Raw genomic sequence first — 27,829 nt, 5'->3', positions numbered from 1 at the left:
GCCCCGCACACCAGCGGCGTTGTCGTCGCCGCGGACGCTGGAGGCTGGCGGCTGCGCGGGGTGTATGCGTCATTGGTCGACATCTTGCAGCGTCTTCCCGAGGGATGGTCGTGTGTGGTGACGGGAGGAGGCAAAGCAAGAAAAGCGCGCGTGACGTGATGGCCCTGATGGGCACGTGTGGGTGGTCGAATAATGCTTCAACATACTAAGATGCCTGAGAACGGCCAGCCGCCATCGATAGCAAATGCAGGGGCCACTAAGTACCACTACCATTCGAGCTCATTTGGTCCCACGTCACCGGAGAGCACAGTGTGTCATCATTTGTCATTTTCACCGGCAGCGCCCACCAATGGCTGATAATGACACGTCAACGCGTCAACAGCCCCCGAAATTTCCTTCTTGTTGGACGATGACGCTGCCGATCGCTAATCATATCTTATCTCATACTCGATCACACTGTCACTGGAACCTGGACGACGGGAGAAGCTCCTGAACCTTCTCTCGTCGTACCAGGTATGACCCTTTCTACCTACTATCTATATCTACTCACCTGAACCTTCTCTCGTCATACCAGACAATACATATCTTGGTTCTCAACAGGTTATGGGCCCCGCGTGAAATTTGCGCAACAAGAAATACTATTCCAGCTCATGCTAAACCCCTAAAGCTATCATCCAACTCGTCGACACCACCACTCTACTCGCTTTCTATTTGAACGCTCGAACAAGCAACCAAATTTGCAACAGTCTATCCATACAGAACCAACTCGAGATGACTTCAGCCGACGATAAGGAGTGGAGAAGTCTCAAACTCACCCCCATCGTCGAAACCGCTGACGGCAGCAACAACTATGCCGAATTCCGAACCAAAGCAATGCGAAAACTTGACGCAGTTGGGTATTGGACATTCCAACGCTCGTCGAAAGCCAGAAGTACTCTGGTGTCGACCAAGCTGGCAATATGACCATTGACCACAATCACCACGCAAGGAAACGAAGTTGCAGTCAACGTCGCAAAGAAGGCCGCAGAGGCCTGGTTGATTCAGGACAAGAAAGCATTGTCCACGATAACCGAGGCTGTCCCAATGGCTAAGGTCTACGTCGTCAACGACTGTAACTCAGCGCGTCAGGCATGGTTCGCACTGAGAGACGCCTACGAACCTACAAATACCCTGACGGCCGTTACGCTCAAAGGCCAGATCACGTCGCTTCTATGCGGGACAGGAAACCCAGTTACGTGGAGAGTCACCATGCTCGAAAAATACCAGAAACTGCGGCGAGCTGACCCAGATATGATGCCGGACAAGGAGTTTACGAAATGCTTGGTGACGAACATGGCGCAGACCGAGAAGTGGCGGTACTGCAGAGATTCGCTGTTGCAAGAGATGACTGTGGCCGAAAAATCAGGCAAACCTCTTAGTTCTGCAGAGGTGGTGGCCAGGTTACAGCAAGAAGAAGCCTTCAAAGGACTTGGAGCTAGTGCCACAAACTCGTCGATGACAGCAGATGCAGACGGCAAGGCCGTCGCTAGCGCTTCGTTAGCACAGACGAATCACCAACAACGAAGGTTTCAACAAAGATCTCACCAACGAAATGAACACCGCAGTGCACCGTATGACCGACGGTATGCCAACGCTCCACCAAACAATACTCCTCATCGCGACCGCGAACGTCTATTTTGTGAGAATGTCGAATGCGTGACCCCAATAGGCCACTGCCAGGCCGATTGTTTTGCTTATAAAGGGGGCAAAGAGGGTCAGTATCCCGACACCTACAAAGGATCGCAGATTGTGCACCTTCCACCAGCCGAACGCATAGCTGCATCCAGACGTCAAGCTCGACAGAATATCCACAGAGGAGGAGGAGCACGATTTGCAGGATTGGTGGAGTATACAGAGGATAACGATGAGGAGATTTTGGAAGCCGTGGGGAACGAGACGATAACAGCAGGCTTTGCCTTCATGATGGGTGAGGTCGAATTCGAAGAGGAAGATAACGAGGGCGAAATCTGGATTAACGCAGTCAACATTGCTCCCAACGAAGAGGTAACGCGCACTGAGAATGTGTACCACGACACGGGTGCCTCTCGCCATGTATTCAACGACATATCGGCTTTTCGAGGGTACAAGCACTTCAGAAACCCAGTCAATGTCCATGGCTTCGGGACTAACTTGACTACTCAGGCGTTAGGAAAAGGCCTTATCTTCCTTGAAGGCACTCACCATGGCGACACAAGCTTTTCGCTCAGCAACGCTCTCCATATTCCCACAGCACGCTGCAACCTCATCTCGGGCACGCAACTCGACTTGAAGGGTGTCCAGACAGAAACAGGGGGGGGCCGCATTGACTATTACAATGCTGAAGGGTTTCCGTTTGCGTCTGGGGAAATAGTGGGAGGTTTGTACAAGATGGGGGTCAAAATCATCCCGAGTGACGAAATCTCGGAAGCAAATTTGACCCAAAATCTCGCCAACTCGACAGATATTTCCGCGGAAGCTAATTTTGGTGCAGATCTCATCAACGCGACAATGTCATCAGTCGTGGCAGTCCTTGGACCAGACGCCGATGCAGCGGCGTCCAAACAACAGGTTTTTTCCACCGTCTAATGGGGCACTTAGACATTAAAGGCCTCAAGAACGCCACCCGTGGTTTACCAGATGCCGTGGACTCCGTCAAAGTGAAGAATTGCAGAGTATGTGCCCTAGCCAACATCAAACGACTGAAATTCCCCTCTAAAGCTTCAACACGCGCTGAGCACCCTCTTTTCCGTATCCACGCCGACATCTGTGGTCCTTTCCCCATCGGGTATGGGGGTTTCAAGTACTTCATCACGTTCACGGACGACTACCGCCGCTACTCCGCTGTCTACTTCCTCAAGACAAAAGATGAAGCACTGAAATGCTTTCACCACTTTCGCACTGGAGCCGAAAATCTTCTCAACGTCAAAATTGTCTACTTGCGCATCGACAACGCGCCTGAGCTTATCCATGGGCAGTTCAACGATTACTGCAGCGAAAACGGCATTGTAAGGGCAACCCTGGAGACTCCGACGAAAGCCTAGCAGGGGAGGATCCAAAGCGTGAATAAGAGCTACGGGAAATACACGGAGGGACCAACCTAGCAGGGGAGGATCCAAAGAGAAGAAACTCTAAGGGTCCGCCTGCTAGGGCGCCAACTATATACTGGTCGTCCGTAACTGCCGACGTAGAGCGCAGAAGGCCTGAGCGGCGTCGCAGGCTCTGTCCCAAGGTGATCGTTGGGAGGGTCTTGACGGATCGGTGATTGTGCGGGCGAAGGAGGCCGTGGACGATGGTCGGGGTGGGTCGGAGCGTCCGAGGGGGCGCCGGTCGGATGCGCCTCGGATGCGTTCGGAGGGTCCGAAGGAGGCCAGGCGGGGGTTCCCCTGACATCACCCCCCCTTTGAATGCGGCGTCCCGACGCATAATACGGAAGGGCAGCGAGTCGAAGGTTGCTGAGGCGATGTGCCGTGGTTTACCCGGGTATCTCCGATAGAAGTCCGCAATCTTGTCTGGCGCAAAGACACGGTCGAACCGAACCCACGAGTCGTGTGAAGCATCGTAGCCTTTCCACCTGACGAAATAGTTAAGACGCTTATACCTTATCCTGGCATCCAAGATTTCCTCGACTTCCCATTCGGGAACTCCGTCCTCTAGTTCGGGGGGCGGTTCGTCGTAGCCGGGTCGTCCATCGAAGGGGTCGTCCTGAGCGGGCTCGAGCTTAACAACGGGGAAGACGGGGTGGAGCTTGGAGTAACACGGGGGGAGGTCTAGCTTGTAGGCACCTTTGCTAACCTCTGCGAGCACCTTGAACGGTCCAAGGCGCTTGTGGGAGAACTTCTCGGAGGGCCGAGTCGTTCTAATGTCAGAGGCGTCCAACCAAACCTTATCACCAACTTGAATATTCGGAGCGTCCGAACGTTTCCGATCGTAGTACCGTTTATACTCGTCTTTGGCTTTAACGAGCGCGGCCTTTGCCTCGGAGACGCCGTTTGCTATCCGATCGCGAAACTCGTTCACCGACTCCAACTCTGAGCGGGCGCCTGGCTCGAAACCCATTCGGGGGAGCCGACCAGTGTCAGTCATAAAGGGTACCTGTTGAGTGGAGGAGTGAACGTGGTTGTTATAGGCGAACTCAGCGGCAGGGATAAGCTCGTCCCAGTCGTCTTGTTGGTAGTTGGTGAAGATCCGGATGTACTGCTCGAGCTCTTGGTTAACGCGCTCGGTTTGTCCGTCGGTTTGCGGGTGGTAAGCCGTGGAGGTAGCCGGTTTGACGCCAATTAAGCGCCAGAGTTCGCGCGTGAAGTCAGCGATGAACTGCGAGCCACGGTCCGAAATGTACTTCTCGGGGTTCCGTGGTGCCTCCAGACATTCCGATAGTACAAGCGGGCAGCTCCGACCGCGTCTATTGTCGTATGGCACTCAGTGAAGTGGGCGCTTTCCGAGGGTCGACCACTACCATAACCGCGTCATACCCATGGGCCTCGGGCAGCTCGACAATGAAGTCTACAGTGACAGTGTGCCAACGTTCGGGCGGGACTTGGTCGGATGGAGCTCTCCATGCGGAAGCCTTCGGAGGGCCTTCGTGCGGCAGCATAAGTCGCAGGTCGCGACGTAGCGTCCGATATGGCGAGACATCTGCAGCCACCAGTAGTTGCGCGAAACCAACTCTAAGGTCTTGAACCGCCCGGGCGTGTCCGGCGACTCGCGTATCGTGGCAGAGCTCGATGATGCGCCTCCTTATGTCCTTGTCTTTAGGGACTACAACCTTGCCGCGGAAGTACAGGAGGTCGCCGGAGATGGCCCACTCGTCCGAACGTGATGAGGGGGGCCCCGAACTTGACCTCGGACCTTCAAGAGTTGCCGGGCCGCAAGCGCGACGGGCTCCTCTAGGTCAGGCTCGCCGGATAGTGCTTCCTTGATGTCGCGGACAAGTTCGGAGCCAGGCCCAGAGACGGTGACGGCCTCAAGCGCGAACGTGGAACAGTTCGGGCGTAAGAGGGTGACATCCGAGTTGTCGTCGGAGATACCGTGGTCAGGCCGGCGAGAGAGAGCATCGGGACGGCCCATTTGGCGACCTGGGACGTGGTGCAGCGTAAAGTCAAACCTGGAAAGGTACAACGACCATCGGGCTTGCCGACGGTTAAGGTGCTGTGCCTTTCGGAAATACTCCAAATTCTTATGGTCAGTCCAGATCTCGACCGGATCGCCCTCGAGGAAATGCCGATACTCCTCGAGTGCGCGGATGATCGCGAGCATCTCCTTGTCATGGATCTCGTAGTTGCGCTGGACATCATTTAAGCTTTTGGAATAGAACGCTACAGGGTGCCACTTCCCGTCCGGGGCGGATTGTTGTGAAAGAACCGCCCCCGTCGCATAATCTGAGCTGTCTGCTTCAAGTCGGAAAGGCCGAGAGTCGTCCGGGATCGCTAAGACGGGCTCTGAGACAACCGCGTCTTTGATAGCTTGAAAGGCGGCGGCTTCAGCGTCTCCCCAGGTCCATTTCTGGTCTTTCTTGGTGAGCGCGAAGAGAGGCTGCGCGAGGGCCGAGAAATCCCGAATGAACCTGCGGTAGAAATTAGCAAACCCCAGAAACTGCTGGACGTCCTTCTTGTTTTCGGGCGGAGGCCATGCGGAGACTCCGGCGACCTTAACGGGATCCATTTCGACGTGGTTGTGAGAGATGATAACCCCCAGGTACTCGATTGACGATTTCTCGAAGTCGCACTTCTCCTTGAGAAGGTACAGCTTGTGCATTCGGAGTCTCTGAAGGACTTCGCGGACGATCTCGCGGTGCTTACGAAGGTCCGAATGTGCGATAAGGATATCGTCGAGGTAGATCATAACGTCTCCTGAAAGAATGAGATCCTGGAAAATGTCATTCATCATCGTTTGGAAAGTCGCGGGGGAGTTCGTCAGGCCAAAATACATCACCAAAGGTTCGAACAACCCTCGGTTAGTCCGAAAGGCTGCCTTCCACTCGTCTCCTTCTTTAATCCGGACGTTATTGAAGCCCCAACGAACGTCGAGTTTGGTGAAATAACGGGCACCCTTGAGCCTGTTGATAAGGTCATTAATCAACGGGAGGGGGTACCGGTTTTTAATTGTCATTGCATTGAGGGCGCGGTAGTCCTGGACAAACCGAAGTCCTCCGTCCTTTTTCTTAACAAAGAAGACGGGAGAGGCCATCGGAGATTTCGAAGGGCGGATACGGCCGGTGGCAAGTCCCTCCTCGATGAACTCGTCAAGTTCGCGCTGTTCAAGGGGGGAGATCGGATACACCTTGCAATTAGCGGGCTTCGCGTCGGGAACGAGTTCGATAGCGTGGTCCCAAGCCCTTCGCTCTGGTAACGTGTCGAAGGACTCCTTGTCAAAGACGTCTTGGAACTCCTTGGCCCAGTCCGGAATTTCCGAAGGCGGGGGGGCCGAGTTACGGGCGAAGTCGATTGGGCGAAAGGAGGTGTAGAAGATGCGGTCGCCGTCTTCAAGATGCTCGTCATCGTCGAGATCTGGTGAGGGACTCGGAGGGTCCGAGGTAGCTCCGAGTTCGTCGTCAGCATCGTCTGGACCGGCAATATCGATAGCGCAAACAGTGGGGAAGGCGCCTGAGAGCAAACGCGATTTGAGGAGTCGGAGGCGCCGAATCTCAGCGCGCTCGGTACGTTCCTCGTCGCGGCAAGTGGAGCAGCTTCGGGGGCATCGACTTATTTTCACCTCTTTCGTTTCCCAGTTGATCTCGGGGTTGTGTTTCTTGAGCCAGGAGTATCCGAGTATCAAATCCTGTTTCCCAAGGTGGGTTACAGCCAGCTGGACGCGTTCGGAGTGTCCGTTGTACCGTAGAACGAGGTCCGCGATTTGGCGAATAGACCCAGCATCATTGGGAGTACCGTCGACATTGTAGACCGGTATGGGTACTGAGAGATTTCGGACTGGCACGTTGTTTCGGTTGACGTATTCTGTGTCGATAAAGTCCGAAGTGGCTCCGCAGTCGACCAGACCTGAGAGGGAGAGCTTGAGCGCGTTCGCAGTGGACTCAAGTTCGAGAGGAAGGTGGAGCGAGTTAACCCCAGGAGCGGCAGAGATGGTATAGCTGCCAGGTAACTTTTTCTCCCAGGCAAGTCGGCGAATCCGAACGGGGGCTTCGGAGGGGGCAGGGGGTGCGTCTTTCGTTTCAGGCTCGTTGTAGGGCAAGGGAGTTGATTCATCATACAAACAAGTGAAATGATTTATGGACGCGAACGAGGGCACACCAGTCACTCGTCGTGGGGGACAAAATCCTCTGCTGGAACCTCCGAATGCGCCTCCGCTAAGGCCGCGGTATCGGACAACCGCGCGAGCAGCTCTCCTAGCATCTCGTCGCCAAGTTGCTGGATTACCTCGTCAAGGATGTCCACATGGCGAACATCGGCGGGGAGCGGACAATCCCGAGCCAAGTGGTTGGGGTCGCCACATCTGAAGCAGGCTCGACGAGGGGCGCCCCGAGCCCTAGTACGATCCAACTCCATAGGGACGAGAGCCGGAGGTACCGAGACGGGGGCGCGGGCCGCGGGTGGCACAGGTGCGGCCACCGGGCGGATAGGGAACGGAGTTGCCGAACGGGCGATAGGGAATGCGCCGCGCGGAGCCCCCGAAGGCGTCCGCGGGGTGGTCCCTTTGATGAGCTTCGCCCATACCAAGGCTTCGTATTGGCGGAAAGCCCGAGTGCGCCAGCCCAGGTAGTCACGGAGGTCTGGGGGGTCGTTCGAGGACGTGATGCCGTTGTTGATCAGGGGGTCAAGTCCATGGCGGTACCCAACGCGTCTTCGAATCCGGCGAGGTCCATTAGGTCCTCGAAGTCGTCGGTGTATCCGTAGACGTCCCGCGTTCCCATATGATAACCCGCGCTTTCCAACTTGGCGAGCGCGAGGTCTTGCTCATTCTCCTCAACAAACCAAAGGCGAAACTCGGAGAGGAATAGGTTCCACCGAGGGAAGGGGAACGGGGTTTTGCTTCCATGACGCTCTGCCCACTGCTGGGCAGGTCCCTCCGCCATATAGGACATGGCGTAGCGGACGGCCTTTTCTTCGCTCGGCTCTCCGTTGACCACGAAGGCCTCCGGGGCAAGCCGGGCGTAAGTCTTGACCGCGTATAGGAAGGCGCGGCCGCGCTTGCGATCTCCGTTAAACGCAAACGGGGGGTTTGGCCGTAAGACCAGTTTTGAGGTGACAGTAATGTCACCAAATAACGCATCCGCGTCGGGGGCATTCGGAGATGCCGAAGGCGGTTCGGGAGCTGCCGAAGGTGGTGCGGCAGCGGAAGCCTGGGAAGCAAGGTGGGTGAGGATATTGGTGAGGTTGTCTAGTTTCGCCTCAAGTGCGTCCATGCGCGCGTCAGCGTCCGGAGCAGCTCCGGTAGCAGCTGCAACAGGTGGGAGTACGAGTCCGTACCCCCCTCGTCACCGCCCCTGCCACTTGACCCCTCCTCCTCTGCTCTTGTCGTCTTTACACCTGTTGCAGCTGGTCCAATGCACAAGTTGTAGGTTATAACCCAACGGTCCAATGCGCAAGACATGGGTTATATACCAAAATATACTATAAAAGCATAATGTGACTAATGTGACATCGTATATGTTATTGTAAATCACCTTTTCTTCAGGCCGATGACTCGTGATGTAATATTGGGCTCCTAGGAGAGGAGGGAATAGAGATCAATAATAACTAGAGAAGGAGTGATGCAGCATCATGTGATCATCAAAACAATTGATCTCTTGCAAAACTGGTTCAACAAAGGTTAGATTTAGTGTGGACCATCAATCCCATCACTAATATCATACCAAACAGCTCAAAAAAGAATAAAATGAAACCAAGGAATTATTTCTCCAAATTCCCCTGGGCTATAACCCATGTCTTGTGCATTGGACCTTTGGGTTATAACCCATATCTTGTGCATTGTAAGAGGGGCACCAGCTGGTCGACGCTCTTGGTAAACGCGCCCACTTCACCGAGTGCCATACGACAATAGACGCGGTCGGAGCCGCCCGGTTGTACTATCGGAATGTCTGGAGGCACCAGGGAACCCCCGAGAAGTACATTTCGGACCGTGGTTCGCAGTTCATCGCTGACTTCACGCGCGAACTCTGGCGCTTAATTGGCGTCAAACCGGCCACCTCTACGGCTTACCACCCGCAAACCGACGGACAAACCGAACGCGTTAACCAAGAGCTCGAGCAGTACATCCGGATCTTCACCAACTACCAACAAGACGACTGGGACGAGCTTATCCCTGCTGCTGAGTTCGCCTATAACAACCACGTTCACTCCTCCACTCAACAGGTACCCTTCATGACGGACACTGGTCGGCTCCCCCGAATGGGTTTCGAGCCAGGCGCCTGCTCAGCGTTGGAGTCGGTGAACGAGTTTCGCGACCGGATAGCTAACGGCGTCTCCGAGGCAAAGGCCGCGCTCGTTAAAGCCAAAGACGAGTATAAACGGTACTACGATCGGAAACGTTCGGACGCTCCGAATATTCAAGTTGGTGATAAGGTTTGGCTGGACGCTTCTGACATTAGAACGACTCGGCCCTCCGAGAAGTTCTCCCACAAGCGCCTCGGACCGTTCAAGGTGCTCGCAGAAGTTAGCAAAGGTGCCTACAAGCTCGACCTCCCCCCGCGTTACTCCAAGCTCCACCCCGTCTTCCCGGTTGTTAAGCTCGAGCCCGCCCAGGACGACCCCTTCAATGGACGACCCGGCTATGACGAACCGCCCCCTGAGCTAGAGGACGGAGTCCCCGAATGGGAAGTCGAGGAAATCTTGGATGCCAGGATAAGGTATAAGCGTCTTAACTATTTCGTCAGGTGGAAAGGCTACGATGCTTCACACGACTCGTGGGTTCGGTTCGACCGTGTCTTTGCGCCAGACAAGATTGCGGACTTCTATCGGAGGTACCCGGGTAAACCACGGCACATTGCCTCAGCGACCTTCGACTCCTTGCCTTTTCGAACTATGCGTCGGGACACCGCATTCAAAGGGGGGGGTGATGTCAGGGGAACCCCCGCTTCGGCCTCCTTCGGACCCTCCGAACGCATCCGAGGCGCATCCGACCGGCGCCCCCTCGGACGCTCCGACCCACCCCGACCATCGTCCACGGCCTCCTTCGCCCGCACAATCACCGATCCGTCAAGACCCTCCCAACGATCACCTTGGGACAGAGCCTGCGACGCCGCTCAGGCCTTCTGCGCTCTACGTCGGCAGTTACGGACGACCAGTATATAGTTGGCGCCCTAGCAGGCGGACCCTTAGAGTTTCTTCTCTTTGGATCCTCCCCTGCTAGGTCGGTCCCTCCGTGTATTTCTGTAGCTTCTATTCACGCTTTGGATCCTCCCCTGCTAGGCTTTCGTCGGAGTCTCCAGGGTTGCCCTTACAATATCACGGCCAAGGGGCCCGCGGATCAGCGAGCCAAGACATCGAGTCATGCATGTGACATAGGGTAGGGGGGTCTCTGAGTGAAAATTTCACTTTTTGGACTTGTGTCTAGGGAAGATCCAGGGAGGGTCCAGGGATGTCCAGGAGGACTATAACTGTATTTTATCTGTTTGTAGCACTTGGAACCAATGAATACAGCACATTTGATGGCCAATTTCCCAATTGGGAGAGTATGATGATGAGTGTGATGCCAAAGAATGATATGTAAGCATGTCATCACCTATCATCTCTGCTGTGTGGGTCTTTTAGATGTGCTGAGTACAAATTAGTTCTCCCTTAGGGCATAGTTGCAAGAAAATTTGTAGAAATGTATCCCAATTTAACTGCATTTTGTCATGACAAATAATTTCCTTTCTTGGAAGTCATATGGCTGAGTCATGCTTAGTCAATAGGGTAGGGAGGGTCTGCTGGGGCTTGTTTCACTTTTTCGACCTGATGTCTCGGATTTTTCTTGCGCAGGCCCCTTGATCACGGCTGTGAATGTACTCAGCGTGGGAAGCCGATCGGCTAGCTCATGCTCGGCGTCACGCGTTACTGATCATGATCTCTTCCTCTTCTACCCACGACGACGACGGTGAAACAACCTGGCTTGTATACGCTGCACAAGCGATGAGGCCCCGGCGATGAAACACGGGGGCAGGGAATCTTCCGTGGGTACACACATTATCCGATGCCAAACCTTTACGCGGGTCGTCAGCGGGGACGTCGGCGCGCTAAAGAGGCGTCGTTCGTCGCGTCTGTTACGGATTCGCTGGGCACTGGCAAAGTGAGTAGTTCACGGAAGCACTTACCATGATGGGACCTGGACTTCGGCGGCACGAGTCGGTGCGTCATCGACGACGCATCGTAGCGCGCGAGCGCACCCAAAGCCCACCGTGCGTCTTCAACCTTGCTCTAATGTCGTGTGCAACAATTGCTCAGGGCCGCAGGCCTAGCCGAGCGAGCTACGTTATTCACGACTTGACCGGATCATCTGCCGGCATGCACCCCTAAACGAACAAGTCCACACTGCACAGTCTGCACCCGCCGAATGCAGTATAAAAGCAGAGGCCCCACTGTGGTCAAGCTGCAGGGAAGTCATCGACTCTACATCATGTTGGCCGCTACCATCCTCATCGCGCTCTCCTTCGCCGCGGGCCTCTCCGGAGCCGCCACGCTCGTCGACGCGGGCCCGTTCGTGAAGCGCGGGTCCGGAGACTGCTCAGGCCCCCCAGCTCCCCCAGGCCCCCCAGAGTTCCCAGAGTCCCCAGACTCCTGCCCATCGCAAGGCGCGGCTTCCTTCCGGTCCTGCTCCTGCGAACAGCAAGAGGCCATCACTCTCGCCGCTGCTGCCGCCCAGCGCCTCGCCGACGAAGCGGTGGAATACATCCAGACCACCGGCGGCACGGAACGCTACGTCAAGTGGTTCGGCGAGTTCACGCACCTGCGCCACACCGCCGTCTGGCAAAACTTCCAGCGGATGGCCGCCAGCAACTTCGAATCGTATACGGTGCGTCGCCGTGCTATGCAGACAAAGGCATTGCTGACCGTCTCCTATGTAGTACGACTGCTCGTGCACGACGCCGTACTACGGGCAGGTCGACCCGCAAAAGTTGGGGGAGGTCACGCTCTGCGCGGGCTTCTGGAACCTGCCGCCCACGCGCGCCAACTCGCAGCCCGGCGTGCTCGTGCAGATGGCGTCGCAGTTCACCGACGTCGCTGGCACAGACGTACGCTTCCCCACCGTCGACGCGGCCGGGGCCGTCGCCAGAAATGACCCTGACAAGGCGTAAGTCCGCTCCACTGATGGTATCCGCGTGTTCTGACCAGTTCAATCCTACAGCGTCAAGAACGCCGCCAATTACCAGTATTTCGTCGAACACCAATATTTGTATATGTAAATAGCTTCAAATCTTAATACTTAGCCTGAAATCTCAATTTATTTATAATTATTGTAAAAAGTGAGCGATGGTGGCAAGAGTGCGCTCCCTCTACATCCACCCGCGCTGGGCAGCCTGGGCCCCTCCGCCACGTTGCCGCAGGCCGCATCTGCACGAGCGTCCTCGGCGCAACTCCCGGTAGCCTCTCAGCCCCAAACCGCGAGATGAAGCCATCTTGGAGTGCTGCGCGGGGCGTCCCGACCGGGTCAGCGGCATTCAAATTGGCGACGATGACCGCCGAATCGCGCTATTTCCTTCAAGTTCATCTTCCTGCTGGGCCGTGCTGGCGTTCAGCGCATCGATGTATTCTCCTCACCTTGCCCTCTCCCTCGCCTCGTCCACATCTCGGTTGTTGTTGTCATTGGGATCGCTGGGAGCGCGGGTGGAGGGTGGGCAGGGGAACATGGCTGCACGTGGAAGTTCGGGAAGAGAAGACCGACGGCCAGAAGCGGTTTCGGCGCCCCTGTCCGGCGCAACGCTGACGCTGAGCGCCGCCCGCGTCTTCGCGCACCCAATACTCGTCGAGCACAGCGGCAACTCGTCGTACTACCGCCGTATTTCCACCCTGGGTGGTCGTCGCGATCTGTTCCCTGCAGCCATTACGTCTCTGGTCCGTCGCCGGGCTGGCGAGACCGTGCTAATTGTAGACGTGCACTAGTACGCGGGGCCGCCGGCGGTCACCGGTGCTTCGGCCGTTGGCTTCTTTTGAGCGAGGTAGCGCCGAGTGACCTGGCTACGCACTTCTCCACACCACGTCAGGCGGCGAACGAAGCGCGTCCCGTTGCCCGCCGAGCCCGGTGGCCGGGGCGAATGCGCGGCGAAGGGTGAAGGGAGGGTGCCAAGCCTGCGAGAGCCCGTGCTTCTAAGAGTTTTGTGCTTCTCCCGTCGCACGTCTGCTAGGCTGGCCTCCACAGGCACCATGGCACGGAGTAGTTGCGGGATGACGTTGTGGCTCGATGTGGCGAGTGAACGCGTAGACGCCTCGGCGAGTAGATGGCGTCCCGCAAGGCCTCCCGCGTTGTCGTTTGCCTCTGCATGCTCCGGTACGCACGCATTGGGCCGGGTGAAGGTTCTGCCCACAGGTAGGTTGTGTCCCAGGTATAAAATGAAAGCTTAGCGCACTACCAGACCCACTGCACCATCCCAGAATGAAGATGATCAGCAGCCTTGTTTTCCTCGCCCTCCATGCACTCGCCGCAAGCAGCACCGCGCTGAAGAAGGGCGACTGCCCGCTCGACACCTCTGTCTCTATGCACATCCCGGCCAACCAGACCGCGCTCGTGCAGCCCGCCACGGCCCCGCTCTTCGTCGCACTCGGCGTTGGGTTTCAGAACTACACGTGCAACGCGGCGGGCACGTTTGCGTGAGTGTTGTGACTCGAAATTTCCCGCGCAGTGTTGATATTGGCCCCAGGTCGATCGGCGCGGTCGCCTCGCTGTTCGACCTCTCCTGCATCGCGCACAAAAAGGCGTTCAATACCGTGGCCGCGCGCGCGTATGACGCATGGGTTGCCGCCCCGCCTGGCGTCAGCCAGACATACATCGGGGCCGAAGTCGGCGTTCCGGTCCTCCTCGGGGTAAGTCCTCTCTGCCCCTCCCGCTGCCGCATAACGTGACCACGCCAGTTCCACTACTTCATCGCGTCGCCCCTCGGCACGCCCGGCGCGATCAACGCCAAGTGGGACTTCACGTCCACCGGCCGGTTCAAAGGCGACGAGACGGCCTTCGTCGTCGGCGCCAAGGTCGGCGACATCCCCGCCCCGCCGCCCGCGGTCGACGCAGTCACGGTCGACTGGCTGATGCTCAACGGCATCCCCAACTTCGATGCGCTTGCGGCCCAGGTGTTCAGAGTGGACACCGTTGGGGGGCAGCCGCCGACTTCGGTGAGTGGTTTCGCCCGAGTCCGCAATAGTTGAGTTGAATGGAACACAGTGTGTCCCGGGCACGGACACGACGATTGAGGTCAAGTATGTCGCCAAGTACTTCTTCTACTGAGCGCAGCGCCAGAAGGGCCGAAAAAGGCTCCTAAGTGTCTGTCATTGTCGAGAATGTGTTCAATGATACAATGTTGCCTCCCAAGTTTATCGTTCTGCTGGACCTCGAGTCTGCAACGGAAGAGATCGGCGTTGATATTAGAGACAGTCTCAGACAGAGTGGAACAACCGTCATGCCAGTGAAGATCAGGAGTCCTCCTGACACACACGGCGCGCAGTGTGCTTGATGAATCATAGATGTGATGCTGCCCCTAGCCTGCCGTCGTGCTAGTAGTAGTTTCACAACGTAGCGCACGGGGCGGGTTCCGCTCATAGAGAGTGAGAGCGACGAGCCCATGGTGGGAAGAAGCACGCCGTCATCTGCCACGTCATCCGGCGCTGGCCCTGGCGAGGTACTCCGAGTCAGAGAAGACAAGATCTTGGTGTGCAAAACAGCCGGCGTGAAGATAGGCAGTGTCGGGGGGTCTCTGGTGGAGGTCATGGATCGGGAGTGATGATGGAGAAGGCAAGGAAGGAAGCGCGTGACGTGATTGCCATCTCGAGTTTCGTGACTGACGCACGTGCGCATCACATTCGCGTGACGTCACGCGACTCTTCGTCTTTTCCCCCTCACCACCTTTTCCGTGCGCTGCGATCCAAAATGGCCGACGGAGACCCATTGCTTGTCCCGGATGACTGTTTGTCCTCGACGGCACCTTTATTGCCGCTCGCTCAGACAGACACGACGACTACAAGGCTGGTTTGCGGGGCGCCGAGACGGATGGTGCATGACAAGACGTCAGTGAGTGCGTGGAGGGTGCAGATTCTGCCTGAGGCGAAGGGGGACGGGGAGGACAATCTGGCCACGGCGTCGACTGGGTGTGGGGCGGCGGTACACAGCGGGGCGGCGGTTATGCGGCGTGGGCCAGACACGTCTATCGATAGCGAGAGCCACAGCGAAACCGAACGAGGACAAGAGAAGTCAGAGTGGGGCGCGGAAGGCGGGGAGCTAGCGCGCTCGGTGGTGACCCTCGATGCGGCGTACTTCACGCCGGCCCTACGCATGTTGATTGCTGGCCACGTTCAAGGGAGCAACGCGGACACTCAAAGCGCGTGTGGATGTCTCTCGCGGGGCTTGGCGTGCGCCGTCTGGTGCGTTATGCCCGTTTTTCTGCTTTGTGGAAGATGTCGACGGTGAGTCATTAGTGGAAACGCTCTCGGTGTGGAGCGCATCTTTTGTGCAACGCACGACTCGGATGGCCCGAAAAGATCCTATGTCTTCCTTCATGGCGCAGTCTCGCCACTCCCCACCCAGCCATCACTGCACGACCTGCCAGAGCCCAATCCCGACCTCGCCGGCGCCGACGACAGCTCGGAGTCCAGCGCAGAGGAACCCAGCTCCGATTCAAGTTCCGACGACGGCTGGTTCCATTATGAGCCTTATGATGAAGACGCGGCAGATGCGATCAGGGACCGGCGGCGGGAGGAGATGGACCGCGAACTTGAAAACTAGGTCTCGTTCGATGACGTGATGCCGATAATCCCGGAGGCGGCGGTGCCGAATGTGCCAAGGGGGGGTTCAAGATCCTTATCAGGCATATGGAGTAGGGGGGAGGGCGGCTACGCTAATTGGCCGAGTAGGCCGAGTAGATACCGTGTTGGTGCCGTGTAGGTGCCGTGTTCGAACCGTGCAAGTGCCGTGTGCTTTTCGGCTGTGACAGCAAAAGTGCCGTGCTGTCACACGTGCCGTGTGTGTGACAGATAAAGTGCCGAGTGTAACAGATAAAGTGCCGAATGTGTCATACTGCCACACATCACTCTCATAAATAGGAATCAAGTACTAGTAGCATAATAGTGTAAATGAATAACAACAATTTTAACCATCATTATCTTCTGAGTTGAATGGCACTGAATCTGAGGCTTCTAAGCCAAACGATGCAGACTCTTCATAGGTGTACCACCCTCTGCCCTCGGCTACCACCTTGCGACGCTTGAGAGTGTGTCTCGAGTGATTTGAGGCTGGTTCCGACCGCGTTCGAGCACGAGTGCGATGTGGGGAGGTTGGGTTCAGTGTGCTGCGGTGAGAAGTACTGCTCGGCACTGCACGATCGCTTTGTGCTGCGACGGAGATGGGACTTCTGATAGATGTGCCAGTGGAGGCATGCCTGTCGTCTCTATGGGTGTCAAAACGAACCTTCTTTCGTGGAGGTTGACCATCAACACGCGGTAAGTCTGCTGTGCGTCGGACAAGTTGACCATGGTACAGAAGAGGAACCAGATGACGGCGGTCTCCGTCTACGCGTGAATCAGCAATGCTTAGCAGGATAAATCACGGATTTTAGGCTTAGCATGCATATATTGGTCTGCAAAAGTATTGCCGGCGCTCACGAGGCCTTCCAAGCCCTCGAATAGACTGTTCAGACGCTTGACCATCGAGTAGAGACGATGATGCATCGCCTCTTCCGCGTTGGTCGTGGCGGGTAATGAGTAAAACAAGTCCGTGTCCATGGCCATCTCAGCCCGAAAAATCATGGAAGCATGTTGCGGACGTAGCCACCACGATAGCCAGGGTTCGATCAGGGGGAAGTCTTGGATTAGCCGAGCGGCGACAGCATGAAATGCGTCCAAAGTCTTGCAGTACAGCAGCTCCTGAACACGATTTTCGAAGATAAGGCGTTGATTTGGCGGCACAATCCGAGTTATCTTGCTGACTCGTGAGATTTGTTCCTTGAAATGACGCTTCGCAGCCTTTGAGCAGCGCTTCGGCAGCCATCTGAAGGGCTTCGGGCGTTTCGGTGTTCTTCGGATCATCCATTTTCCATTCCACATACGCGCGCGAATGAACCCATTTCGTTGCGCGTCACTGAAATCGACCACCTGTAACAATTTCCGTCCTGTGAGCGTTTCGATAGAATGAAATGTCACATACATTGGCCAAAAGAGTGTCTGTAAATGGTGTGCCGGGGCACCGAATTTTATATTCCTTGGCAATACCTTCAATCAAGTGGCGAAAATGAATCGCGTAGTGCTCAGCCGTTGCCCCATTCGAATAAGACATCACAACGGGTACCCAACACTTGAGAAACTCGGGCTCGAAGGTCGAGCTGACAAAAATCAGGTCATTTTTGCCACGAAAATAATTATGTGCCGCATCCGAAACTGTGCCGTTGATCGCTTCCGTGTCGATTTTGTCCTTGACTGAGCATTTGCGCATGAAGGGGGATTGCAGGACAATGACTCGTAGCTTCCCATGGTAGTAAACGGCAACAGTCCAATCAGGATGGGCCTTTTGGAAAGCAGCGATGGCTGGCTCGAATTGTTGATCTGAGGTTTTGATGCTCGGCCGGATGACCTTGCCCCGCTTGTATCGAATGCGATGAGGATTGAGGAGTGCGGGATTGATTTGGGCTACCGACGGTCCTGGCCCACCGACAGCTGCCGCTCCCGTCAAGAGTTCCGCCGGTCCCGCAGTAGGATGTTGCCGGATAATCGTTTCGAGCTGGCGGCTTTCGCCCGGTGTGAGTCGTTTAATGTTGGGTGGCTTCGGATGGGAGTGTGTACCGCCCGTTTTCGTAGTGAACTCCACCGGCATAGACCCAGTACTTGGATACTACCCCACATGGGACACGGTTTCGTGAAGCGCCACAGCTGCAGAGTTTCTGTACTTGATTTCGTCGAAATTTCTCCTTCGTGTGCGGACGTTCGATGATCTGGCATTGATCATTGGTGCAGCGAATGTACCCAAGGCAGCGGCGTTTCGTGATCTTGCCGCCACGATAATCCACTGCAAATGTCGACCCCTTACTTCCCCCTTCCGTCTCGAAGGCCCAGTTCACCCTCATTTTTAACTCAGTGACCATCGCAAGTGGGTATGTCTTCGACCAATCTCCATCGGGCCAAAAGTCCCAATCGTTCTCTTGTGCTAATTGGTCGAGTTGAGCCGATTGAGATGTTTCTCCTGCAGGTGTAGTCAATTGTTTTGCCAGAATATTGACGGGAGCAGCAATAGGACGGCCAGCGGCAGTGGTGGTAGTTGACGTTGATTGAGGAGCGGCAGGAGGGATTGTTGACCGTGTATTATTAGCCTGCGCCGGATGAGAGAGAGGCTTCGATGTTGTCGTGTGAGCATCCGGGTCAGACGTGCAAAAGGCAACGACATTGCCATCCTCGTCTAGCAATGCGCGTGCATTTAGCCCCGCCAAGTCATGTTCGTCAGCTAGGGAAGTTAGAATACACGCAGGAAAAGGAACGTGGTTAGCGAACGCACAGAGCGGAAGACCTCGATACTGTGTGCCAGAGATATCTGACTCCCCAGATTCACTGTCGGTGTCCAGATTGCGGCGCTTGCGCTTGCGTGAAGGTGACAGACCAAAGCGAAAGAATCTTCGGAATGTTTTCTGGCGCAGTTAGCACAAGAAACTTGCAATAGGCCTGTTACACACCAGGAGCTCCATTCAATCAAGCAGACAGACAAAGCGGAGAGAAAAGGAAAGGGAAAAAAACCATCATTGTCGAGGTGATCGAGGATCGTCGGTGATGAGTTCCGGCCGCACAGGAAAATCAGGCACCAGCAAAAGAGAATTGTCTTGCTCAAACTACAAGAGGGAGGCCTAAGCTTCTAGTTCACTATCATTAGCGTGCGGGTCATCATCTATCTCTTGCTGTTCATTTTCATCCAACTCATCTGGAGCGTCAGACATAGCCTTTGCGTTGACATCCACCACTGGAGAAGACACGTCCGCACTCGCTGGACTTGAATCTAGTGTTCGCTTCAGCACTGCAGTCAAGGATTTGAGAGTAAATGTACCAGTGTCAACCGAGAAAGTATCTGGCAACAGCGAGGACCATTCGTCGGGTGGTCAGTTCGACCAGGCCAGTCGCCGTTCCCGATACTGACTGCAACCTGTGGCTGTAACGGTCGTGACTGTGAGTGCCGTGATGTGTGAAGACAACGCCGTATCGGAAGACGGAAGCGCCCATCTCGATACCACATGAGCGTTGGGCAAGGGGATGTCCACAGAGACATCGCAATGTGGAATGTCGAGAGCCGTGACGGAGGGGAGGAACGGGGCGACGGTGAGGGCATGAGGGCAGCGAGGCGACGAGCAGCGAAACGCGCCAAGGCAGTTGACACGGAATTGTTTCCCTCCCTCCGGCTTTAGCGCGTCCGGAGAGCCAGGTCGGCGGCCCGCTATCGCTTTGCTCACCCAGAACAGCGCAAGATTCCCTGTCTCCTTGAGCTCTTGACGTTGAATTTGGCATCGGAGATGTCCGTCGGGCTAGCCGTTCCACTCGGAAGCCTGGAGAGAGCGATAGACATGGACTTGCGGTGGCTGGAATATGATAGGTGAGGGTGGGGAGACTGCGGCTGGGGCTGGGCGAGATTCGGGTGATGTTGGTGCCGAGGCGGCTCCATCCAAGACAGAGTCGGTTGTTGCACGTCCTAGTATACTCAGCAACGTACAATGAGGTACACGAATGAAGTCTTACCGATATTCCTGAATGTGATGTCGGATTTTCGGTCTCCCCGAAAGTAGCCTATGAGGCGGTCTGCGATTCACTTAGTGCTTGAAAGGCATGGATAGGGTACCCAACACACCGTTCGCATCGTAGACCGGTTGCGGTCTGGCATGCTTACGGCGGGTTGGCCTTGTGGTAGCCTGCGCGACCTGCGCAACGTCGTCCTTCAGGCTTCGGAGACTGAGCAAGATATAGATTAGAACGAGTGCGTAGAGGCCGAGAATGAGCTGGCTGGATACGAGGGTGGAGATTGCCTCATACAGTTACTGCGAAAATATAAGCAGCTTCCTGTTTAGGTAGTCACAATTCCCACCAGCCAAAATACCATCAAAATGCGCGCAATTTTCAATTTTTCAAGAGATACAGTGAACTAGATGTAAGAGAAGTATGCTACAGTATGTATAGTGTAGTAAGTAAGTACTAGTAGTCAATCCAGTAAAAATTATTGTCTTTGAGAGCTTGGATACGCCGAGGAAAGGAAAAATAGGTGTGAATTGCGTACTGTTTCGCATAGTTTGGGCGATGACACGCTGGATAGGCGTGAAAGGCTTGCGCTGTGAGGGAGCATGGGGAGGCGGCATTGTGGAGAGTGGTGGGGCGGGTGCAAAGCCGTTGGTGGCTTATATACTGGATGTGGCGGAGGCGGTGTTGAATAAGAAGCCAGCCATGATGTGTGGGCGCGTCAACAAACGCGATAACGCGTGAACGAACACGGTGGTTAAGGTGAAGAGGTCGTTCACACTGAGCATCACTCAAAATCAGTCACATCATCACAAACTACCTAAACAGGAAGCTGCTTATATTTTCGCAGTAACTGTAGCAGACGGAGGCCCAGCGCTGAATTGTCCTCCCATAGGCAAGACCAACGAGCAACACGAAGGCAGCATTTGACACTGCTAATGCGATAAGGAGTGGCTCCGCCATTGAAAACCAGCAGCGAGCTGCCACTGGTGGGCAATCGAGTGACGAGAGAGAGCGCCGAGCCGAGCCGAGAACACGACAGAAGTACTGAGTGTCCTATTGTCAGTCCCGAGTGCCACGTCATCGACTGTACTGCTTACGAGCAGACACGTTGAGAGTGGCTCTCTGTGCCGATGGACACCTAGTGTCGCAAGAAAGGAGCAACGGGCGAAGGAAAGAGCGAACTCTGTGCCGATGGTGGTGGATGGGAAATAAGAGCCGCGATGATCACAGCCACAGCCGATCTGTCTCACGATGACGAATGGTGCCAAAGCTGCGGAGTCGACTCAAGCTTGAGCGCCTGGGATGCCATGGATTCGATGTCAATGTGAATTTGGGTAAGTTAGAGGCCACTATATACCTCCCAATCCATTTGGGCTCTTAATAATATATCCAGCGCTGGAAAATGGCCGATCTTGTGCTATGTATTACAAATCTTACGGTATCTGTACTAAACGTAACAGAGGAAATGAGTATGTGTGGGCTGGGTAGTGCCGAGAGGGCTGTGACAGAGTGCCGTGAAAGTGCCGTGCATGCACCGTGCAACTGCCGTGGCCATGCTGTGCAACTGCCGCATGAAACGGCACTCAAGCACGGAAGTGCCGTGTAGTACCGTGTAATAGCGTGTACTTCCATCATATGACCGAGTCTGACCAAGTTTCAAGAGATGTTTATCTTGTTTGAAAATACCAGTGTGGCTTGAAATTACAGCTAGACTCTTCAATTATGCAGACTCTGACCCAAATCAAGTGTATTTCAGTCTCCTATATCTAAAATAGAACTCAGATATGGACTTTTTGTTAAAATTATAAGATTGTAAGAGTAGATATAAGCTAAGACAGATAGCAAGAAGCTTATTGACATGAAATATACCCAATTGGCACTGCCACAGCAGTTCGACTCGGCACTCGGCACTCCCACGGTCCTACACGGCACTCGCTGGCACTTTGTGGTGCCCGGGGGGAGGGGGGGGGGTCCCGGGGGGGTAAAAAAAACTTTTTATATATAAAAGATTTGGGGCTTATATAGGTGTAAAGACACTGAAAATATAGTGTATACACTCTCATTCCTATAGTTCACAACCCCCATACTTATATCTATATACTTTCAGGCCCATGCGCCTGGATAGTACACCCTATCACAGGCCCATCATCAGGTAATGGATGAGAGGTAAACATATTGAACAGTGATATGGCCTGCCATGTGTATTTAAGGGTTCCAGGTATATAGATGCCTACACACATACATATACAAATATATAAATTTTTTTGAAAAAAAAAAGTTTCACAAAGATTAAATTTTTTATGCCAATTTTTGATCGTATCAGTGGTCAGATGCTAATCGTGGGAACATATTACCCTATATGGCAGGAGGGGGGGGAGGGGCGGGTCCCCGGAGGGTCGGAAAAAAACTTTCCTACCCTATATCCGTGATTCGGATCTTGAACCCCCCTTGGAATGTGCTGCAGACACAGGCGGCGCTGCTTGAGACCATCCGGACGATACAGGAGGAAATGGAGGGACTCAGGCGGGAGCGCTTACAGGCGGAGCACGCTAGCGTGGAAGCAAGCGAAAGAGAAGGCAGCGGTGGAGCGGACGCCACGCCGCCGGCCCGGCCGGAGTCCCCACGGTCCCGAGTGGCCCGCTCATTTTCGCGGCGCTGCATCAACCCGCGTTTGTAGATGCCGCCCGCCGCCGCGAGGTTCTCCACATCACCGGTGCGTCATTATATCTGTTTGCTCGTGCAAGTCAACAAATCTTGGCCAGTCACGGAAGACTTTTTCGAGATCCGGCCGGCCACGCCGGAGCCCGGCGCGGGCAGCCCGCGACGCTGCTGCCGCTATCGCCGCGGCGAACGAGCTCCTGGCCCAACCAGAGAGTCTTAACGATGATGCTTCGGGCCGGGCACTCCTGGCAGAGATGGTGCAGACGCGTTCGCAGACATTGGCAGCGGCGCCGGCGGAGCGCGGAGCCTCGGAGGTACAGGCGCAGGCAACCGAGGTACAGCGCGGGGCTGCACGGGTAGTAGAGCGGGCTGAAGGTATGACGAGCGGAGATGTCCTTGCGGCTCAAGCACCGCAGATCTCGAACAACGCGGTTGATGAGCCGCAATCTGAAGTCCACCTGCCAGACCCCGAACCGAATCCACATGACAATATCAATGAGGGCGCGGCGCAGCCCCGGAAGCGGGTCGTGTTTGAGCGATGATCGCCGGCGGCTCCTTCAAGTCGTTGTTGAGAAGAGAGTGATATCATGAAAAACAATTATAGCAAACGTACACAAACGAAGAAAAAGTACACGGTGTAGTCGACATGCTGTATCTCAATTAGGTTTTCCAAGCAATCTGAATGCAAAAGGCCCCGCAGGGCCTAGCCGCGACGCCCGAAGAATTGGCCTGCTGGCGGCACCGGGTTAGCCGGGCCCGCCGGGCCAGTACGAGGGCCAGCGGGTTTTGGGCATCGGGCCCGCACCCGTTCCCGCGGAGGCCCGTCCTCACGGCCCGTCACGGGTCACCCAGCCCGTTACGATCACTACGGCATCCACGCGCCGTCTACATACCGGTCCCGCTGGCAGAGGCATCACAAGTCTGCTACGTGTGCGCCATGCAAGTACTGCCAGTGCGTCGGGAGATGCGGATGATGCGATAACCAGAGGGCAACATTGATGCCACCCCCAATCACTGGCAAATGGCAATTGCCAACTTCAACCAAAGTTCAGGTCCATTGCATCCGCATTATTTGAATTGAATGGGCTATGAATTCCTCTGTTTTATCAAACCAAGTGTAAACAAAATGATAATGTAGGGAATAGCCGCACTGGGAGGTCTGCTGGGCTAAGAGCTCTGCATTGCAACCAGCTACATGCCGAGGATCATAGTAGGCCAGGGTCCCCAGGTGACATGCTTGATGCATTGTACTGGACACAGCGGGGGACATGACAGCAGGCTGACAGCCTACTTCTTGTGGGAGAGAGACTTTGGTTAAGTACTGCTGGTGCACACGCCTAAGTGTTCCATGACCTGAGATGTGGTGTCGACCTTGAGTGACCTGCGGTTTTTCACCCGTAGGTGTAAGATTTAGCCTAGGGTCTAGGAATAGCTAGAATAGCAGTAGCCTAAAACTCTAGGAAGACTTTTCCCAGCCAAGAAAGACTTTAGAAATGGGTTATTAATGCATCAAATTGATAGATTTGATGCTAAAAATACTATATATAGTAATGCTAACTCCTTTTCTTCAGGCCGATGACCCGGTATATAGTGGGGAAGGCCTGTGTTTAGGATTATCCTAATTGGGACCAAAATGATATAGCTTGACACAGTGATCAAAACTACTGATGGCCATCAAAAATCGTTCCACATCAATAATATATATATCAAGGATCACCATCCCCATCAAAATTAAGGTGATATCAAGGCAGAAAATAAATAAATAAAGAATAATATCATAGTAATTACACTGCTGAAATATAGAGACTAGGAATACCTAGATTTCTAGGCTACCGCTATTCTAGCTATTGCTAGAGCTTTTTAGCCTAAATATTACCACTACGGCTCGGTTTTTGATATTTCTACGTTCAACGCAAATCACACTCCCACAGTGTCGATTCGTGTACCAGCGAAGCATCACTTTCGCTCCCTGCTTCCCAGCCGCCACGCGCCCGGACGGATTGCAACTGCCACATGCGATCGCACGAGTCCCACCGAGCTGTTATTCAGTGGAACTGGGCGAAATCAGTGTTATTCCACCAACCATTCATGGATTTAAGTAACCTGGTCAAACCATGAGTCTATCAAAAAACGCGCTTCACCGCTCGAACACGATCCGCCTCTCGGTTCGCGCTGCATCTGCCTCCTCCGTGTTTAAATGCACATCCGCATCCGCATCCGCATCCGCATCCGCATCCGCATCCGCATCCGCATCCGCATCCGCATCCGCATCCGCATCCGCATCCGCATCCGCACCCGCACCAGTCTCCGCCCCCGGCCGCTGGCCCAACAGCACCCCCGCACGCTCCATCATCTCGTCCACCCGGCCCTGGATCACCTCCAAATTCACCAGCCCTTGCGCTGCCGCTGCCGTTGCGCGCGGGTCTCCAATTTGGCTCCCCGCCCTGAGGACACGCGTCATCGCGTCCACCGTGTCGAGGCGCGGCATCGGGCCGGAGGCGCCGGGGTTGGTGCGGGCAGCCACGGGGGGAGCTGTGGGGGTCGTCACAGCTTGGCTTCCCCCCAGCGCCGCCAGCGGTTGTGGGTCCAACGCACCGGTGCTGTTGTTGCCGGTACCCGCCAGATTAACCACCTGGGCCCTGACCAACAGCTCCCTCAAGCGTTCTTCCGCCCCCCGGTCCACCTCTGCCCATTCCGCCACCAGGTTCGCCCGGACGGCCGCGCTTCGCTCCCGGGCCGCCTCCAGACGCATTATCGTCGCGTCGATCTGCATGTGCAGGTCCCTGAACATCGCCGGCGACGGCGCCTCGGGCTCCCCGGGCACGAACGCCGTCCGGTCCGCCCCGAGCGGTGACGTGGGGTACACGATCCCGGCGGTGCCCGCGCTTTCGCTGGGCGACGGTGGGGTCGGGGTATTCAAAATGTTCCTGAAGAAGCTAGATGTCCTGCTAGCTGCTGGCTCGCCTTGCTCAGTTCGCCGCGCCCCGAAGTACTCCATGACGCTCTCCTCTGTCCTCAACGTCGGCTGTCTGCGTGGAGCCTGAACCGGGGCAGGCGCGGCGTCCGACGCTGGGTCAAGCCGTGAGCGCTCCATTAGCTCCATCATGCGCTCAAGGACGTCGTCCGTTTCCTGGTTTGGAAACTGCGCGTTTACGAGGAGTGGCTGCGTCTCCTCTTCTTGCACTTCGGCCCGTATTCGGTCCTCGTTTTGTTGCTCTTGCTGCTGCTGCTGCTCAGCTCCTGGCCCTTCTTCTGCAGTCTCCCCCTCCGTTGGGTCCTGCCTTGCCTGTTGTGCAAGCCCCTCGATCTCCCCTTGCAGCCTCCCCATCACCCCCATCAACGCTGCCCTCGCGCCAGGAATCTCCGGTATGGCCGTGGGGGCCGGGGCATCTAATGCCCGCCTCAAATTCGCCTCTGCGCGCGCGAGGATCATGCGCTCTTCGTCCCGCTCCTCAACATCTGTGTCTGCCGCGTCAGAGCCGGGGCCCGCCGCGTCGTCGTCAGAGCTGTTGCTCACATCATCGAGGTCGGGCATGTCGGAGTAGTCTACTGGCGGGGGTGGAGACGGTCCGGGGACTGCTGGAGCAGGAGCGAGGACGGTGGGCGAGGCGGGGACAGTGGATGGTAGAGAAGCGGTGTTTGTGTGAAGATCGGGGAGGGAAGTGGATGTGAATATGGACATGGAAAGAGGTGCTGGAGAGACCCTGCTGCCGAGAAAGACGCAAGACGTCCGTGGACCGCTGTGGGTAGCGCAGAATATCCTCTCAACGCCAAGTGCGTTCCCACTAGCACCATTCAGCACCAATTGCTAAAGCAAAAGCGATGGTAACGCACCAGATGGCGCACCCAAGCCCCCGCGAAACACACCCACACCTCACGCCCCCGCTGACTGTGCCCCGCACCATCATCGCACCCATCGCAAGTGTATGATACGCGTCGTCCAGCGTGACCACTGCGGGGCCCAGCACCCCACTTTGCGCCGCCCATATCGTCTCCTCCTCCTGGCTTTCCTTTTGCCCGTCTCGGTCCCTTTCCGTCTCGGTCTCATCCGCATTATCGCCTACCCTGCGACCACTCGCTCTACCCACCCCGCGCCTACTCGGCCCCACCCTCGGCGCACGAGGAACCACCGTCGCCCCGCTATGCACCACCGCCCCACACCCCGTCGACATCTGCCTAATCGATGGGAGGGTATGCTCTTCTTCAGGCAGTATATGCACCCGCCACGTCCTCTGCTCGTCCCTTATCCCCCTCCTCGGCGCCCCACATACCAGCGGGGTCCCACTCTCCCTGCCGCTGCCGCTGCCGCTGCCTGTCCCCGCCCCTGCTCTTGTCGAGGTCCCTGCCGCTGCGGGCGACGAGGGCCCGGGTCCAGAGCCCCGCAAGACAACGGCCGGGCGGCGGCGCAGCGTCAGTGTGTCTCTATCAGCCATGTGCGGGACGAAAAAGAAAAGAAGTGGTGGTGGGAGGAAAAGAAGAGCAGCGGCGTTACGTGACCAGTGACTCACGTCGTCACGTAACGCACACGTAATGCCGCTGTCACCACCGGGTGATGCCAACGCCTGGGCCCAACGCGCGCCGCAGGCAGCTTCTTGCTTTAGTGGGACAACTGAGCGTGTGGACCAGGCACAGTCCTCGAGGCCGTGGCCGCTGGCGTTACTGTGGTCATTCTCTGTGTCACCACTAGTATTGGCATGGGCTCCCAGCACAGGACGCCACTGTGTCCAGGCGCTTCGCCGCGGAGCCCAACTTCCCTGCCTCTGCCTGTCGCCTTGCATGTAGCTGTTGAGGGTGCGGCGGACCCGATGCCCTTCCAGCATGGCTTGTCCCGGGCAGAGCTTTTTGCATCAACAATCAAATTTACGGTGTCCTGGCTATCAGGCGCGGCACGGCGGCCGGCGTGGGATTTGCAACGGAGTATGTATAGCCCATTTAATAGTGTGAGTGTGCGATTAGGGCTCCAACTTAGGGTGCTATGAGTAATGGTGGTTTCGAAACGGGTTTGACGAAACACGTCACACGTGTTAGTTTTGAATAGTGTTGACTAGGGCCGGGCCCGAGCCCTCGAGCCCTGCCCGGCCCGGCCCTCTCAGGCCCGGCCCAAGCCCGGCCCTCGGGAGGGCTTGTCAGGGCTTGGGGCCAGGGCTTTGGGTCACGGAAGCCCTCGGCCCCGGGCTTGGGCCCTCCAAGCCCTGCACTCGGCAGCCCTGCCGGGAGTGACCAAGCCGAAATTAGTCAAATCACGGAATCAATCCGCGCTTCTGTTTGCACTGCCTCAGGAATTTTCTCTCAGCTTCTCTCAGCTTCTCTTATGTCTC

At 55.9% G+C, this 27,829-nt stretch overlaps 4 protein-coding genes across 4 annotated transcripts; 2 read left to right on the top strand and 2 right to left on the bottom strand.

Moving 5' to 3' along the window:
• Positions 1 to 13,313: 13,313 nt before the first annotated feature.
• On the top strand, positions 13,314 to 14,388 carry MIND_00928500 (uncharacterized protein; the record flags this gene model as incomplete). Its single annotated transcript, XM_037365912.1, has 5 exons — positions 13,314 to 13,476; positions 13,523 to 13,757; positions 13,808 to 13,970; positions 14,019 to 14,276; positions 14,326 to 14,388. 5 exons carry the CDS (start codon positions 13,314 to 13,316, stop codon positions 14,386 to 14,388), a joined length of 882 nt encoding a protein of 293 aa, XP_037217324.1.
• A 597-nt stretch (positions 14,389 to 14,985) lies between these two features.
• Positions 14,986 to 15,879, top strand: MIND_00928400 (uncharacterized protein; the record flags this gene model as incomplete). Its single annotated transcript, XM_037365911.1, has 2 exons — positions 14,986 to 15,518; positions 15,573 to 15,879. Exons 1-2 carry the CDS (start codon positions 15,028 to 15,030, stop codon positions 15,877 to 15,879), a joined length of 798 nt encoding a protein of 265 aa, XP_037217323.1. The 5' UTR covers positions 14,986 to 15,027.
• A 3,766-nt stretch (positions 15,880 to 19,645) lies between these two features.
• On the bottom strand, positions 19,646 to 20,214 carry MIND_00928300 (uncharacterized protein; the record flags this gene model as incomplete). Its single annotated transcript, XM_037365910.1, has 4 exons — positions 19,646 to 19,809; positions 19,857 to 19,916; positions 19,966 to 20,140; positions 20,200 to 20,214. The coding sequence occupies 4 exons, from the start codon at positions 20,212 to 20,214 to the stop codon at positions 19,646 to 19,648; spliced, it is 414 nt and encodes a 137-aa protein (XP_037217322.1).
• A 4,434-nt stretch (positions 20,215 to 24,648) lies between these two features.
• MIND_00928200 (uncharacterized protein) lies at positions 24,649 to 26,944 on the bottom strand (the record flags this gene model as incomplete). Its single annotated transcript, XM_037365909.1, has 2 exons — positions 24,649 to 26,296; positions 26,346 to 26,944. 2 exons carry the CDS (start codon positions 26,942 to 26,944, stop codon positions 24,649 to 24,651), a joined length of 2,247 nt encoding a protein of 748 aa, XP_037217321.1.
• Positions 26,945 to 27,829: the final 885 nt, after the last annotated feature.

The sequence above is a fragment of the Mycena indigotica genome (assembly GCF_014461135.1).
Source record: "Mycena indigotica strain 171206Taipei chromosome Unknown Mind.scaff0008, whole genome shotgun sequence".
In the NCBI taxonomy this organism is placed as follows: Eukaryota; Fungi; Basidiomycota; class Agaricomycetes; order Agaricales; family Mycenaceae; genus Mycena; species Mycena indigotica.
This window is presented reverse-complemented; position numbering and strand designations above follow the sequence as displayed.